Source organism: Hipposideros armiger, unplaced genomic scaffold (assembly GCF_001890085.2).
Source record: "Hipposideros armiger isolate ML-2016 unplaced genomic scaffold, ASM189008v1 scaffold_80, whole genome shotgun sequence".
NCBI lineage: Eukaryota > Metazoa > Chordata > Mammalia > Chiroptera > Hipposideridae > Hipposideros > Hipposideros armiger.
In genome coordinates this window covers 3111086-3126712 of record NW_017731430.1, presented here as the reverse complement: position 1 = coordinate 3126712, position 15627 = coordinate 3111086, and the positions used below count along the sequence as shown (strand labels likewise).

Genomic DNA, 15627 nt, shown 5'->3' with positions numbered 1-15627 from the left:
GCCTTCATCCCAAGCTCTGAGCCTTGAATCACCAAGCTCTTTGTGGTTATTTAAATAGTAACTACCAAGTAAAAATACTGATTAGTTAAGGGATTGGGAGAATGTGGTGGGAGTTGAGTGTTTGTATACAGATGAAGGTCTAAAACTGGAAAAAAAAATTTTTTTTTGAAAAAAAAAATGTGATATAACATATACTTTCAAACTAGGGAGAAAAATCCCAGGTAAAACAGCTTCAGTGTCTGAGGGCTGTTATGGGAGAGCAGAGTCTGGGGGAGAAGGGATCGCTGGGATGGATGGGGGTGGGTTTTCACTGTCAATTTTGAGCACAATTGTGTTTTTAAGTGATGTAGTGATAGTACCCTGGTAATGGTAAAAATAAAATAAAAATCCATAGAATTCTACAAAAGTAAGATGTGTTAGTGCTCAGAATTTAAGAAATTTTATAAAGAAGCTTTAAATATGAATAGAGGATACCAGCAATTAAAAAAAAAGTCTAGGTTAAAAATTTATGTGCCAAGTATATCTACACGATGCTGAAACCTACTGGAGTCATATATTTTCATTAATGTGACAAAGCCCAAAAGCAAGCAAAACCATGTAATTAAAGTACAAATGTGAGGGTTTTCCTTCAGTAAGTGTCCAATTCTACGATTATGTGGAGATGTGCTAATTGATTTTGCTCTGGCCTCTAAAGACCAATATTAGCAAACTCAATGTAAATTTAACTAAATGACTATACAGAAAATATTATCAGTATCTGTAAAACTATAAAATCATTTTCAACATTAATGAAGCACCACATTTCAGTTTTTTCCCCTCAATTTTTATTTAGAAAGTTCAGTGAAACAACAAGGTATCACAGTTTAGAAATATTTTAATCTCACTATAATTTAACATTAAAAAAAAATCTAGTAATTTTTGATTTTCAACAATAAAATTTATAAAAATAATTTTACATTTATAAAATGAATCATTATTTCACAATAAATTATTCATTTTTATTACCTGAAAAAAAGTTTTGTGCTATATAAAAGCAATAACTTTCCTTATCAACATTTTGAAAATATCAGTTGCTCTCATCCAGCATTTTTGGCAGTGAAATATACAAAAATATAATATTACAAACTCCCTGACCACAGTTATTAAAACAAAATTGTTAGTAATAATTTCTAAAACATAACTGTTTAGTAAATGTATGCAGATAAGTTAAAGGGCTTACCAATAATGAATTTGTTTTATACTTCAAAGTGGTTTTTTTTTTAGTATCTTCCAGAGAGGACACAAAAAAATAAGCAGGACTCTACAAATGATATTTGTACTTATAAAAATAAAAAACATTCTTATTCATGAAACAGGGATACCAAATTTTTACACACACAAAAAAGTTAAAACAACTTTCCACTCCTGTCTCTCAAAGGCATATTTTCCAGTTGCACAAAGGTACCAGCTCTTGAAAGGATTTATTGATCCTATTAAATCAATGTTAGCTTCAAATAAGGAATCATTTTCCTCTGTAAGAGTTCAATTTCACATTAAGAGCCAATAAGTTAGTTAACATTTACTGAGCCTTTTTATTTGTGTGGTAAGTGGGGATTATGAAATCATGATCTTAGAAATTTTGACAGGTCCTGAAAAAATTAAGTAACTCGGTCTCTTACAGCTTGCGATACTTTTTTGTACCATCAGTAATTACTCAACGAATTGTTCTGCTTCAGCTAATAAATTACGTGTGTATTAGGGGCAGTGTCTGTGTCGCTGGTTCACGTGTCATCATTGTTTATAAATGAGCTCCAGCTTTAGAAGATATCAAATACTTTAAAGCTCCAATGACCTGTGCTCCTCAGTTCAGAATCAGATATTCTGCATACCCCTGGGTTGCTGGATTTGGGGAAATCTGATTAATTAGTGATTTGCATTGGTTTTTGTTTTCATCATCATCTATCTGGTGCATCTTTTTTCTTAATGTATTCAAAATATTTCTTGTAGGGGTCTGACTCTTCTTAAAAGTCCAAAAGTGGTTTCTTACCATGCTGCAACAATTTGACCCTCCCTCCTTCCATGTAAACACGTTATAGGCAATAGGACAGATAATGTTTAATCAGCCCTCAACTGCATATATTTAAAAACCACAGTCAGAAGCTCCCAGTTTTCACCCCACACTGAAGATATAATTATCCTCATAAAAGCCAGCCAGGCCTGGGCTGAAATGTGGCTATCCTACTCTTGAGGTTTATAAACTTCGGATATGTTACTTAAACCCTCTAAGGAAAGGTTTCTTTATTTATGAAAGAAAGACACTAACACCTTTCTTACAGGGCTGTCGCAAGGGTTAATTGAGGCAATGCAGGGGGGGGACAGGTGTCTCCCAACAGTAGTGTCCTGAATGCACAGCTTCGTCAGCACAGGCCTCCCGCCCACTCTCCCGCCCTCGCTGGGCATTAGCTGTGGGCAGGTGCCAGGGTCCAGTCAATGGATGACAACTTCTCCATTGGTTTAGGAGACAGAAACTAACCTCTCTTGGATGAGCCACTGTTTTAAGCAGTTCATTTTACGGTGTAGCCTGTAACCTCCTTGCTGAAACTAACATCTTGTATCTTAACCTACATCCTCAAATACAGTCAGATTTGAAAGACTATCCAGTCACCCTTGGGATAGTTGTGTAGACTTTTCTAAACTTAAAACAGGCATATGTAACTGTGGGCTAAAAACATGCTTCTTAGCCACAGGATGTCCAAAAGTGATGCCTCTTCACAGATCTGTGCCTTATTCTACAGAAACGTCTTATCTTTCTAATTTGCAAATTTAAAATCTATTCAAAACATGGTTCATTTTATATTAATCTGGGATTTCTAATCTACTCTACTCAGTCAAAAAAAAGAACAGTGAGTTCTGCATCACATCCTGAGAAAGCAGTTATTTACAGATTTAAATTAATATTAAGACAACAAATGAAAGTCGTACATATGATTCAGCTGCTTTAGGCACAGTGCAAGGAAAGCTGGGAAAAAAACATGCGATATAAACACACCAAACACTCAGATGCACCGTGGTTGCAACTGAAGGTTTTAAACAATAGCAACGACAAATGAGCATATGAACAAGAAAATAGGTTACCATCTTATAAACAGCACCATGAAGAAGGCTTAGCTGAGAGTTGGCCAGAAGTGCTATCCTGAGATGTGTCAAGGCCAGTAATTTTTCACATTTACGCAGTGCCGTGCAGAAGTAAACACATCCTCACAATGGCTTTTGTTTGGAGAGAGGCTGGTGTGAAATGACGGAGGCTTGGTTTGCGGCTGTTTTGTACTGCTCCTGTCCAGACCCTTGCGGCGGGGAAGGGAGTGGGGTTTCAGGAGTTGCTGAAAAAGAATCAGAGAGTCGTGTGTGGTGGCGACCGTCACCCTGACCCATCCATTAAGTCCCGGGTGACACCAATACGCGATATCTTATATTGGAGGTTTTTAAATGGTCATATGGAACGTAGGGATTTATATAACACACTATCAGCTCTCTGACACAGTTTCCGATGCGCCTCCACCCTACCTCTCCAAATAGATTTAACCTGGACTAGCCCATGCTTAAAAATCTTAAAAGGGAATGAAAAGAATGAACAGAATGCCAACGTTTTTTTCAAATCTTAGAAAACAAATGCTATAATTTTTGCAATAAAAAAGGCACATAGCATAAAATATATTTGGTTTAGATTCCACGAACTCAAAGATATTTGATGATGAAATAAAAAATGAAGGTAAAATGCTTTTCAAGTGCTTTGAGATCTGTGTTGTGGTTAAACACATCTGAAGAACACTGGCTGTGTCACTGCAAAATTATTCTATTATAACTGAGCATGTCTGTCCCTTCCCCATCAACACAATGAGCAAGCTTATGGAATTGAAAAAAAAGTTACAGTTTGAATATTTCATTGTCTAGAATACTACTTCCTCCTATTGCAAACTTTTCCCATGTTATAAAATAATCTAGGCTCTAGTCTATAATTTTTAAAAACTGGAAATATGTTAGTACTCACTTTTATTACTGTTCCATATACTTAACAGAACAAATAAAAAATGTTTGATAATCAGACTTAAGCACTGCAAACTTTATAGATACTTTCCTCCAACATCATTTTTTTAAATTCTATACAAAAATGAAAACTGTCCCTTTCTGCCTGGTTCTCTTTACTAGAATAACTTTAGTATTATTAAGTATGGATTAGCAATTGCTTACAAACAACAGTTTTAGATAGTTTAACTGGCAAAAGGATAAACATATTGCTTTAAAAATTACTTCTGAGGTTTTAGGATGGATCTGAAACTGCAGAGACCAGCTCTAAAAGACCAAGAAAGGATACATGAACTCACATTTTTGTGTGCGTAGGCATCTAATGTTTTGTTTGGGATAAAATAGAAACCATTCTAAATGAGCACAAGCAAAGCAAATGATTTTTGCTTTACGAAGAATCCTTAAAAATATGATGTTAGAAGAAGAAAATAAAAATGAAAAGCGTGATGACGTAATTCTAAAAAGATAACAGTCAACACACATGCTTTTTAAACTACTAGAAAACTTAGCATTTAAAGAATAAAAGATTCAACTGCCAGCAGAAATATTCAACTTTCTTGCTAGTTGGCACCTATAATGCTTAATGTGTTGTTAATGTGTTTCGTTTTCCGAGTTTATGAATCACTGATCTCTATAGACACCACCCCATGGCATTTAGTGTGGTATTGGGCTTACCTCTCTCTGCTCTTGGCAACCTATTCAATGAAAATGGTAACATCTGCTTTGCAAGGATGGTCCCCAAATAATGTCTTTCAAGGACACTGGGACCCACAGGTTAAATGTGCCACACTATTGGCACAATTTGTACTTTTTTTTCTAACAACTTCATTTCTGCCTTTGTCATACACTCAAGGAATTTTGTGTTTCGGACAAAATGTACCCATAGGTCTACCAATGCTTATAACCAAAGAGAAAACGCATTTTTGTGGCCTCTGCTTTCCCCACTGCTTGGTAGCAGTCAGGGGGTACTCGCTAAGTTGTTACATTACATTGAACATTTGGGTAAAACAACATTGTAACTAGTTACTAAGGGCTATTGTAAACTCAGTGGGTAATACAGGTATGCATACTGATTACATCCCAATAACTGAAGGCATCTCAGCCGGGTTGCTGGCTTAGTGTTCAGAGGCCATGGATCAAAGGTGCATTTGGGGTTAATTAATATAAATTCAGAGGCAATTAATTCTAGATGTTGGGTCAAATTGAGATTTTTATCTCCAGGACAGCATGTAGAAATAGAATTTGTGTGAGCTCTGCAATCATATCAGATTAACTTAGCTGCTAAGTATTTATATAATCATTTTAGTTCCAAAGAGTTTTCCCTAACAGCCATCACTGGGCACCACTCTTGATATGCATGGGTTTCACGGTCAGTTAATAATAGCACCAGTCCTGCAAAAACACATTCCGACTTTCAGTCAGCGAGTCTCAGTCAGCGTGGTAACTTCCAATTAACTCAGTCCTGCATCAACACAGACTGTGCTGTTAACTCTTCCATCTACAAATAATTACCCAAATGACGGATGCCTTGTGATCAGTGACCAATCACATCTCATCTTTCAGTCTGTCTCTGTGACTGGTCCTGAACATACTTTATCCAATTCGCACCCTGACAAGAAAGTGTGTAACTACTACCTCCTGCCTCCCAGTGATAAATCCATGTGACATTTTGCAAAAAAATGGACAACTGAAAGGGAATTGGCTAAAAAAAGGGATGAAAGTGCAGCAAAGAAGCAAAATGTGATAATGTTGGAAGTGCGATTCCAGTGGAACAAAATGGCGTTATAGAAGGGAGAGCTGCCATGGGGAAGTGAACACCGCTGCTGTTTGAGTCTCTACATGTGCAGCCAGGAGCTTAGGGAAGGAATCCCTTGTCAGCAGAAGTGAGGAAACGGGCTGTTTTGTGGAGGACGGAAATGCCACCGAGGGAATGAAACTTCACATTAAATGGATCCTTGGAGATATTTCAGGGCACTGAAAAAGCAGAGGATAAAATGCTGGAAGCTGACCCAAACTTCCAAAAAAGTAAGTCAGCAGGGCAAAGAAAAGATACTCCCTCTTACAAGGTCCAGGAGGTGGAGGTGGAAGCACTGTTCAAACTACTCTTCTTGATATTTTTACAAAGAAATAAAACTTCACTTCTCAGTGTTTCTAATGTTTTTAAATTACAGTGCAGAAAATAAATATTAGGATTATGATATTATTCAACATATCTATAGATCTATAACATAGAGTTAAGAGAGTGTTTTGGCAAACGTTTTCATTTTTTACTGAGGTATAACTGACATATAACAAACACTACATGATAAACATTTTTAAAGTTCACGAGCAGCCATAATTATCCCATTGATTATTAAGATTTCTTTGCATGGTTCCAGTATGCAGTCATTTCTAGGGTGCTTCGCTACCAGGCAAAGATAGAACTGCTTTATATTTTCTTTTGTGCTCCAGACCTATGAAGTAGAAAGGTTTAGGTATTCGCATCTCCATTTTAGTGAGCAAACTCGTGCCTAAGAGAATAAGTGACTTACTGAATATCACAGTATCCCACAGTTGATTCCTGGAGAGAAAACGATCCAAATTTTACAGTTTCTGTACTAGATTATTTCCCTCTAATCCCCCTTTTTCTCAGGTAAAGCTTAAGACATATTATGTTGGAAAAGTAGTCCAGATACTTACAGATCTGGTCTGTATGAACCAGGGTTGACATGGGACCTAAAAGTATAGTTTGTCCAGTTAGTGGATCTTGAGACAAATGTTGATGCATTGGATGATGGAGATGGCTAACGTCATTGGAGGCACCTACAGAAGATAAAAAGATGCTTGCATTAGTGACATGTAATCAGGGACGGCAATTTTACCTTGGAACAAATGTTTTGATGGACAGCTTGAATATTGCTATTTTTGCAAAGTGCTTTTTGGGAATTCAAAAATAAATTAATAGAACCACTGCCACATTAAAGGACAATGTCAGCTTTCACTGCACATTGGCTAGATAAATGTTGCCTCATATTATGTTGTATATTAATAATGGACCTTGTGTGCCGTTTCCTGGAATCATTAGGTTTGCTGCCTGTTGTTAAGCCAATTCCAAGAATCACTTACCTCAAGTGTATAGTATTTGGGATCACCCTAACAGCATAAACAACTTTTATTTCAGGAAGATATCATTAGGAACACATTAAGCACCAGAAAACTAAAAAGAAAATAAAGTGATTTCATAAGGAAATTTAATCTAGATCAGAACACAGAATAAATGCTTTCTTAACTTATTCCCGACATTTATTGCAGTAATGAAATCTCATTTTTTTTCCCTTCTCATTGTGTTGTGTCAATTAATTATTTCAGGAGCAAAGTGTTCATTTTTAAGATATTTTAATGTATATTTTAGGTTATGCTGCAATTCTGATATCCTTGAGCTTTTAAAGGAGTAAAGGCATAGGAAAATATACTACAAGGAGTGCTAAAAATAGGAATAGGTTTCTATTTGCCATATTTGAAGGGCCTGAAAATTGAGGTTAGAGGGACCAGGTGGAGCTACATGGTGGAAACTTGTCAGGATGGGGATTTGAATATGTTCAGGTATGTTGTCCCCACCCAATGGGCTTTGTAGACTTTCTACATGTAAACAATTGAGTTCATTGTGTCAAACTTATTCTAAAGCAAATAGTGTGGCACGAATGAATACAACAGAGCTTCCCAAATGGACTCACCACCCAGTAACATCTCCTGAAGCAGGTTGTCAATTTTCACCATCCCGAAAAGTTTCACGAACTGGATCTGCTCGATCATTTGCCAGGTGATGCTCTGCAGGGTGGGCAGCAGCAGTAGCAGCTCGCCGAAGCGCCCGCGGGAGTCGTACTGCCGGTCGTTGATGTAGTCCTCCAGGCTGAGCTGCACTTGGAACCGCATGTTCTTAATCTTGACGGGGTCACTTAGCCCTTTCGCATCTAGTAAAGGAGTACAAAGGGCAGTCTCAACATTTCATCTTACTAGAGGGTGACAGTAAGTATTCTCATGTTACAAAACTGATCCATGTTCATTCGAATTAGTGTTCCACGGGATTTCGGAAACAAACCTGGGTCAAAAAATACAATGGCCTTCAAGCAGGCATATTCATTTTCATCAATTTGAATTTCCTGAAATGGTCGGACCAGCTCGTCTAGAACGCGGTTGGCCACACGGCTGATCTCCACTTCACAACTGTTGCGATGAATAACGTAGTTGTTTCCTGGGGGGGGGGGGGGGGGAGGAATAATAATAATTACGTGCTCCGCACAAAAGAGTGTCAAAGAGTGTTTAAGTTTTTACAAAGCAATGTTTTACGTGGCCTTCCCTTGCAGAAATAACAGTAGCACTCCCTCTCTTAGTGTTAAGTTAGAAAAACTTGAGGACACTTAAAGGATCAACATTGATAATGTGATCGCGTGCATTTTAACAGCCTCAGTCACTGGTGATAACACTGAACTACAGGCTAATTACAAGCTAATAATTGACAAGGCAGAAACGAAGTGTAATGATTAGCTTTCCGCTGCCACTTATCTGTTAGTGTCTTACTCATTAATGAGCATGATACAGAAACCTACAGAATCTTTCTGACTTACAGCAGATTAAAAACAGCCCCCTTTTAGGGTCTAGGTATACGCAGGCATAACAACTATTGAGCTAATTTTAATAAGCCTAAATTGACGAGGCTGGCTTTTTTTAAAAGGAGCACGGGTAATCTCAACAGTTGCCTCATTAAATAGTAATAATCTCTTCCTGGGTTTCTTTAAGTATAGATGGGATGATGACTTTACAGGGAGGGGTTTAAGGGATTTCAGACATTAGACAGAGAGTGGACCACCTCCTCCCTAAAGAACTTTTCAACTTAGAAAGTCTCTGGCTAGTATATGAGGAATATTTATTACAGCTTCCAAAATTTTAGATAATTAGAAATGTATACTCCTAAAATAACAACTAAATTGTTATTTTATGGTTTTATAAAAAGCAGAATATTCTGAATTCGTTCACTGCAGGCAAAGACACCCTTCAGGGTACCAACATGTGCAAAAGCATTCAAAAAATCGTGGCATTGCTCATCTTATGAAAAGTTAGTTTACCTAATTTTTCACAATAAAACAATTTAGAACTATTAGTAAAACATTTTGTTTTCTAGGTATCTTGTATTCAGATCTAGAATGAGAATGGGATGGTAGGGGTTCTCTAAATGCAAGAAGATAATAGAACCTGAGAATATAGTCTCTGGGGTCACATCATGTGGTTTAGCATCTTGGTTCTGTCCCTTACTAGCTTTGTGACTTTAGGTAAACTTTCTTTGCCTCCATTTCTTTACCCAAAAAATGGGCTGAAAATAATAGCATCAATCCCTTAGTGTTATTGTGAGGATTATATGAGAGAGTGTTGTGTTGATATACATGTAAAGCACTTCGAGCAACTCATGCTACATGGTACATCCTTAATAAATACTAGCCATCACTATCCTGTGTTCAATGTATTTACAGTTGAGGATGAAATAGCTATCACATAAATAGAACAAATAATTTAGTCATCGTTTCACACAAGCCGGGGAGGGGTGGAGCTAAGAAGCACTGGGGTCTTTCAACAGGAAACCCAATTTTATAAGGTAAGTAGGGGTGAGGGGATTGGGGATGGATTGAATGAAGACAAAAGCTTTTCCTTTGTGTCTCCCCCACCTTCCGTTCCACGTGCCACCCTACTTCCGCCTCTTCTAGCACTGTTATTTAATATCGGAATTTTCCAGATTCTGCCACCATTTTTCTTTCTTTCTTTTTTTTTTTTAATCTTGGCATTTTGTAGCGTATCATGAGCATTGAGATCACGGGAGATACATGCGTTCCTTGAAAAAGTATGAAGTAGCATATTTTGATTATGAAGTAGGGACAGAGGGAGTGGGACTTCCTAAGACAGTCACAAAAATCATGACTTTCTTTGTCCTATGATTCTTGAGCAACATCTTTCTCTTATTTTTAAATCTTAATACATCCTGAACATCCAGTGCACTCTGAACTCCCTTGCAATCAAATCGAAGAAAAATGGGACCTGAGTGAGGACGTGATCAGTTCAATCCAACTTGCAAAGCGAGAGCACCATTTGACACTGTATATGAATGGTTGGCACATACGGAAGAGGCCCTGTGTAACAAGGAAGCATGCGTAATTTCTTCATAGATTAACACAAAGCTTACCCAGAAGCAAAATATCTTTATACAGCATGGATCTCTTTGTGGCTCCGAGCAGCAAATGTTCCCCAGCATGAGCTCTCAACAGGGCCACCTTAATGGAAAAATTCCAAGTTCAACAATTCATTATAAAACTGGATGATTGATGAGAAGATGGTATGAGTCTGATGAACTTAGTGGTCTCTAAGCCTGGAACATTTTGGTGCTTGTTTTAACAAACTATCACAGTCATAGGTAGTTGCCATCCATAAGCCTTCCATTTTTCTATTTCAGAATGTCACTAGAGTTTCACTGTTCAAAATTTCTCAGACTAACAAGTCAATACAGCATCAGCAGAAAGCAGCAAAACAAACAACAGCACAACGAAGTGTTTTGGAATGAAACGAAATCAAACAAAGCAGAGTTCAAATCTGGCTTGACCACTTATTACCTGTTGAACTTTGGGGTAAACCGTTCACGTGTGGGACTCTTTTGTTTTCGAATGGAGGCAGTGAGGAAATATTTCCAAGAGTAGACCGAAGATTAACTGAGAAAACATGTGTAAGACGCAATCTCTTACACATAATAAACCGAATAAACAAAAGCAAAGCGAGGACGGGGGATCTGGGTTCTACTACATTCTAGATGGATCCTCTGACTCTTTGCACAAGCTCTCAACTGAGCTCGGTGCCTATGCTCAGGTGTCTGCAGACCATCAGCCCTACAATACTAAGAAGCATTTCAAACCTAACACAACCAAGGAATGTCCCTCCACATCTTCAGCATCTTAGCAAATGGCACCATTATCCAAAATGCTTGTTCGTGTCAAAAGCAAGACTCCATTTTGATTCTTCTCTAATCGCCCAGCTTTGTCACTTCGTACCCCTGGCCTTCCACAGTATACTCTTAACAGTTATTCCTGCTTCCTGCTTGGTTCCTCCATCCTAAGTCCCTCGTGACAGAGCTTCCAAGATGGTCTTTATAAAATAATAATCACTTAATACCACTTCTCTGCTGAAAACTCTTCAGTGGCTTCTTACTGACCTCAGAATAAAACCCAAACTCCTTCACCAAGGATGGCTCTGTGCTTTGCTGCCACCCATGTCTCTGGCTTCACCTTGCAATATCCTTTGCTGACTTTTCTGCAGGTACATGTTTCTGCTTGCCTCCGGGCCTTTGAATATGCTGTTTTCGTACTCAGAATGCTTTCTCCTCAGATCTTGGTACGCTTAGCCCTTTGTCCTTCGGGTCTCAGTGAAAATCTTCTCTGACCCCCAATTTAAAGTATGTGTTACCCCACCCCCGTCATTCTCCAACAACTCATTCCATTTTATTTTATAACGTATCCCCACCTAGCATCAACTTACTCATAATCTGTATATTTTTTATGGTCCATCTCTCCCAAATAGAATGCAGACTTTACGAGAATAGTGGTGTAGCCTATATTTTTACTGCGGAATACTTACAGTTCCTAAAACTGAACAGTAGTTCTAATAAATGCTTGTTTGATGGATTTACTGAGTGAATTTAACTGATCTAGAGTTTAGTTTTAAAAAGCTATTAAGTGGAGATTATAAAACCTACACCTCGGAGCTCCTGAGAGCATTAAATAATATAATCTAATATATAATACAACTAAAAGCTAATTCCCCAGTGCCTTACCCATAGTAGGCATTTGTCAATCCATGGCTGTTAATGCTGTATTGTTAATATTAAAGTCTGAGTTTGTAAATAAAAGCTATTTTTGACAGGTTACTGGATTTCAATTTCCCAATTTTTAAATCACTGTCTTCATTCATAAGTCAGCAACTTTTGAAGAGTGATAATAAAAATATAAAACTGATAAATAACATAACTCTACTTATATGGCTTGGGGTGAGACAAGTAGGTTTTAGCAATTTAGCATTATTCACTCTGAAATAACCTTGTGAGCCAAGTTATCTTTATGATATGTCAATAACCATGACTCACACCAGGAAAGCAGTTACAGGACATTTTAAGAATGATTTCAGATTTCACAGGGGTTTTTTTGGTCACCGAGTGAAATACTCTCCTAGAAACGTAACTAACTTCTTACGATCACTTTTTTTTCTGGTTGTATAAATAGTTTGACCTTCTTTGATTTTTAAACAATCTTGCACCTTTCCCTTTGGCTGTTTGTTTTTGTCTATCCGTGATAACACTGGTCAAAGGATGTAACTATATACACTGCGTTTGATACGTATCATGGTTTATTCAGTGTGGGGGGAATTGGAAAATTTCAAAATATTTGCATCTACAAAAAATATTGTATACCACTTAGATGGAAGAGTTCGCAATAAATCTAAAACTAATAATCTAACCTTCATAGGCTAATTAAAAATTAAAGTTCTTAACTATTAATTCAAATGTCTTAGTGTATGTGTGACAAAGTATGAAAATATATTTATTAGGGAAAGATCATTATTCCTGAATTCCCTCTTTCTCTCTGTAGATCTCAGAGCACGATTCTACAGACTCTTTTTTTTTGCCTGACCTACAATTTTTAAACAGTAATGCTAAAATAAAATTGACAAGAGGAGCAAAATTTCATATGATAATTGCATATAAGTCCCCCAAAAGACTGACATAACCTGTGTGGTTTCTGTCTAGGAGTGGCTTGGCACTTGTAAGGGATTTTACAAGGCACCTTCAGTAAATACCAAGACAGAATAGTGTTCCATTTGCTTCCCAGACATTTTTTCCGCCAACCCTTTGTCTCACAGTGGCAGTTACTTATCTGTCTTTTGCCCTCACTTTTTTAAACTCCAAGAGGTGAAAAACAGTGTCTTGCTCAACTTCACCTAATCAATAAATTTTCAAGACCCCTAAAATAAAAGTTAAACACCTGTGTCTTTTGATAGAACAAGAAGGTGAATGGACAACAAGAAAACCAGTCTTTTTTGTATCAGATAATTTCACCTTCGTCAAATATAGTAAATCTACTGTACACATAATTAAAAGAACACAAAAACTTGGCAAAGTTGAAAAACCGTTTTTGAAAGCATTCATCACTTCTTTAAGTTATACCTGATCGTCCAGTGGTAACTCACAGAAGGCAGGGATATATTTCGCCCATTCCACCAAGACTAAGAGTTGCTGTTTCATAGATTCACAGACATCACCGATACTCGCAATTTTCTTAACATTTATGTCAGTGCTTGCACCAGGGCTGGAGGCTGAGATCTAGTGTGAAGAACATTCTATTAATTTATCATTCAACAGAAGACATAACAATATTCTATTTTCTAGGACTGCACTGAACATCATTGAAGTGGTACTATCATTATCACAATATCTTGAAATATACTAAATATTTTTAGATTGAGTAATAAAATACTTATCAGTTCTAGCTAAATTGAAAACATTCACTGCATAGCACATGCTCTGGGAACAGTTTGTCATTTTACTGGCCAAATCTGTAAAATAAGTTACCCAACTTTTGGGGTGTTTCATAATTCAAAATGGCTCCACAATGAGATAATGGAGTATTTGTATGAAATATACAGTTCTGTGATTTATTTTTAATTAAAAAATGACATTTCATTATGAAAACCCATCTTTAATTTGTTGAAAATGTTCCCAGTGGATAAAGTTTACCAGACGAGGGAGAAAAGATTTAGATGAGAAGCCAGAATGATGTGCATTATGCACTGGTTGGAAGCCCTTCAAAATAAGATACTAACCTTTGACTCAGCCACATTGAAAAGCCTAATATACAATGATAATTTTAAAAACTATATATAATTTTGAACTACACAAACATATAAATGGTGTTAAAATGTCTTTCAGCCAAAGTAATCACTTTCTAAAAGTTTTTACAAACTTTGTTTTTGACATTTTTGAACATGGGTGCGTGTGTATGTGACTTTTCTGTAGGGAACGTATACTTCCTTACAGCTCCCCTTTAAGCCATGCTCTAAATGCTTTATAGAACCATCAAGTAATCTGCAGGTAACGAAGATGATAACAGTGACGTTAACCTCATCATATGACCCTTGTGTTATCAAAAATGAAAGTTGTACTGACAGGATCGGATTAATCGTTAGCTATTTCCTAAGTTGCCTTATAATGTAAAAATATCATTATCATTTCTAATAGAAGCAATGGTAAAATAAACTGTCTTCAAAGGGTTTCTTTTATTCCTGATGTATTTTTATGTATCAACATGACCTACATTTTTAAACTTTAGGATTCATATTTTCATTCTTGAAACTTAAACTATTTCTCCTGGTTTTTTTTTTGTTTTTTGTTTTTAAATTCTGGCTCTTCCCTTAAAGACCTGCTTCTAAAGCAGGTGCCAAGGTGAGTTCTTGAGTCCAGAGGCCATTTTCAAGGAACCTCTGATGATAGGTTTCAACCAAACTCCCCAAAAGTTGTGCTAACTGATTTTACAGATTCAGTCAAGAAAACAAGATGCTGCCCTGCCGAGCGCTGTGCTATGCATTAAGTATTTTTAACCAACCTTGTACACAAATGACTTCTTTTTATAATCTTCCACTGAAATGCATTTCATTTTTCCATTTAATAAATAGGAACGTGTCCAAGAAAAGTCAAAATGAAATCAACAGTCCGACTAATATTTTTCAAAGTAAAGCTCACGTTACACTCACACACATTCAAGAGTCTTACTTTGAAAATATTAGATTATTTTAGCGTTCCGCCTACATAGACGCTTGATTCTATTAGGCGGGCGGGAGGGAGGCTGGGGGTACCTGGCGAGACCGAAGCTCTGCTTGTGCCAACGTGTTAATGGAGGGGATGTTGCTGCCATCAAACGTGCTTCTCCTGGTGCTGATTCTATCACGTTCATTTTGCACAGCTGGAGGAGAAAATGCACAGTTTTGATTGGTCGGTTCTCTTCAGTATATATATCTATATATATATATATATATAGATATATATCAAGATATACGCTTTGGATTAAAAAAAAATTAGTATAAAAAGTGACAAGGGATATTTCTAAACAACCTGGGGTAGGGAAGAGTATGGCTGAAGATGTTGATCACTCTCGACCACTTTTAAAAGTAGAAAGAGCCTGCCTGTCACTTGCACTCCTAAAATCTTGCATTTTGGGGGTTGGCGAGGGTATGCACGTTAGAAAGTGTTGGGTCAGCCAGTTCAGCCATGCTGTATTTTAATACTGTGGTTTTCCAGTCTCTTAAAGTTCATAAAACCATAAGCTAACTAGAGGAAGAGTATTATTGCCTGTGAGATTAACCAGGTCAAAGACAGGAGTGTATTCACTGTCACAAGATGTGAGTCATATATGTTTGAAACCTCCATTTTCTTTTCCGTCTAAAACACTAGCAAAAAATGGAAAAGTTAATTGATTTTAGTTATGGAGACTTTAAGATTGCAATGCG

The 15627-nt window shown here is 37.0% G+C and overlaps 1 protein-coding gene across 2 annotated transcripts in view; it reads right to left on the bottom strand.

Annotated features, from left to right (window-relative positions):
• Positions 1-981: 981 nt before the first annotated feature.
• HNF4G (hepatocyte nuclear factor 4 gamma) overlaps positions 982-15627 on the bottom strand; it is a 60511-nt gene continuing 45865 nt past the window's right edge. For both annotated transcript variants that reach the window (XM_019643587.1, XM_019643586.1), the window contains exons 4-10: positions 14977-15083; positions 13292-13447; positions 10271-10358; positions 8141-8293; positions 7776-8012; positions 6742-6864; positions 982-3359 (exon numbers count right to left, since the gene is read on the bottom strand). In XM_019643587.1, coding sequence (XP_019499132.1) covers positions 3238-3359; positions 6742-6864; positions 7776-8012; positions 8141-8293; positions 10271-10358; positions 13292-13447; positions 14977-15083 — 986 coding nt within the window. In that variant the 3' untranslated portion in view covers positions 982-3237. The remainder of the gene's footprint in view (positions 3360-6741; positions 6865-7775; positions 8013-8140; positions 8294-10270; positions 10359-13291; positions 13448-14976; positions 15084-15627) is intronic.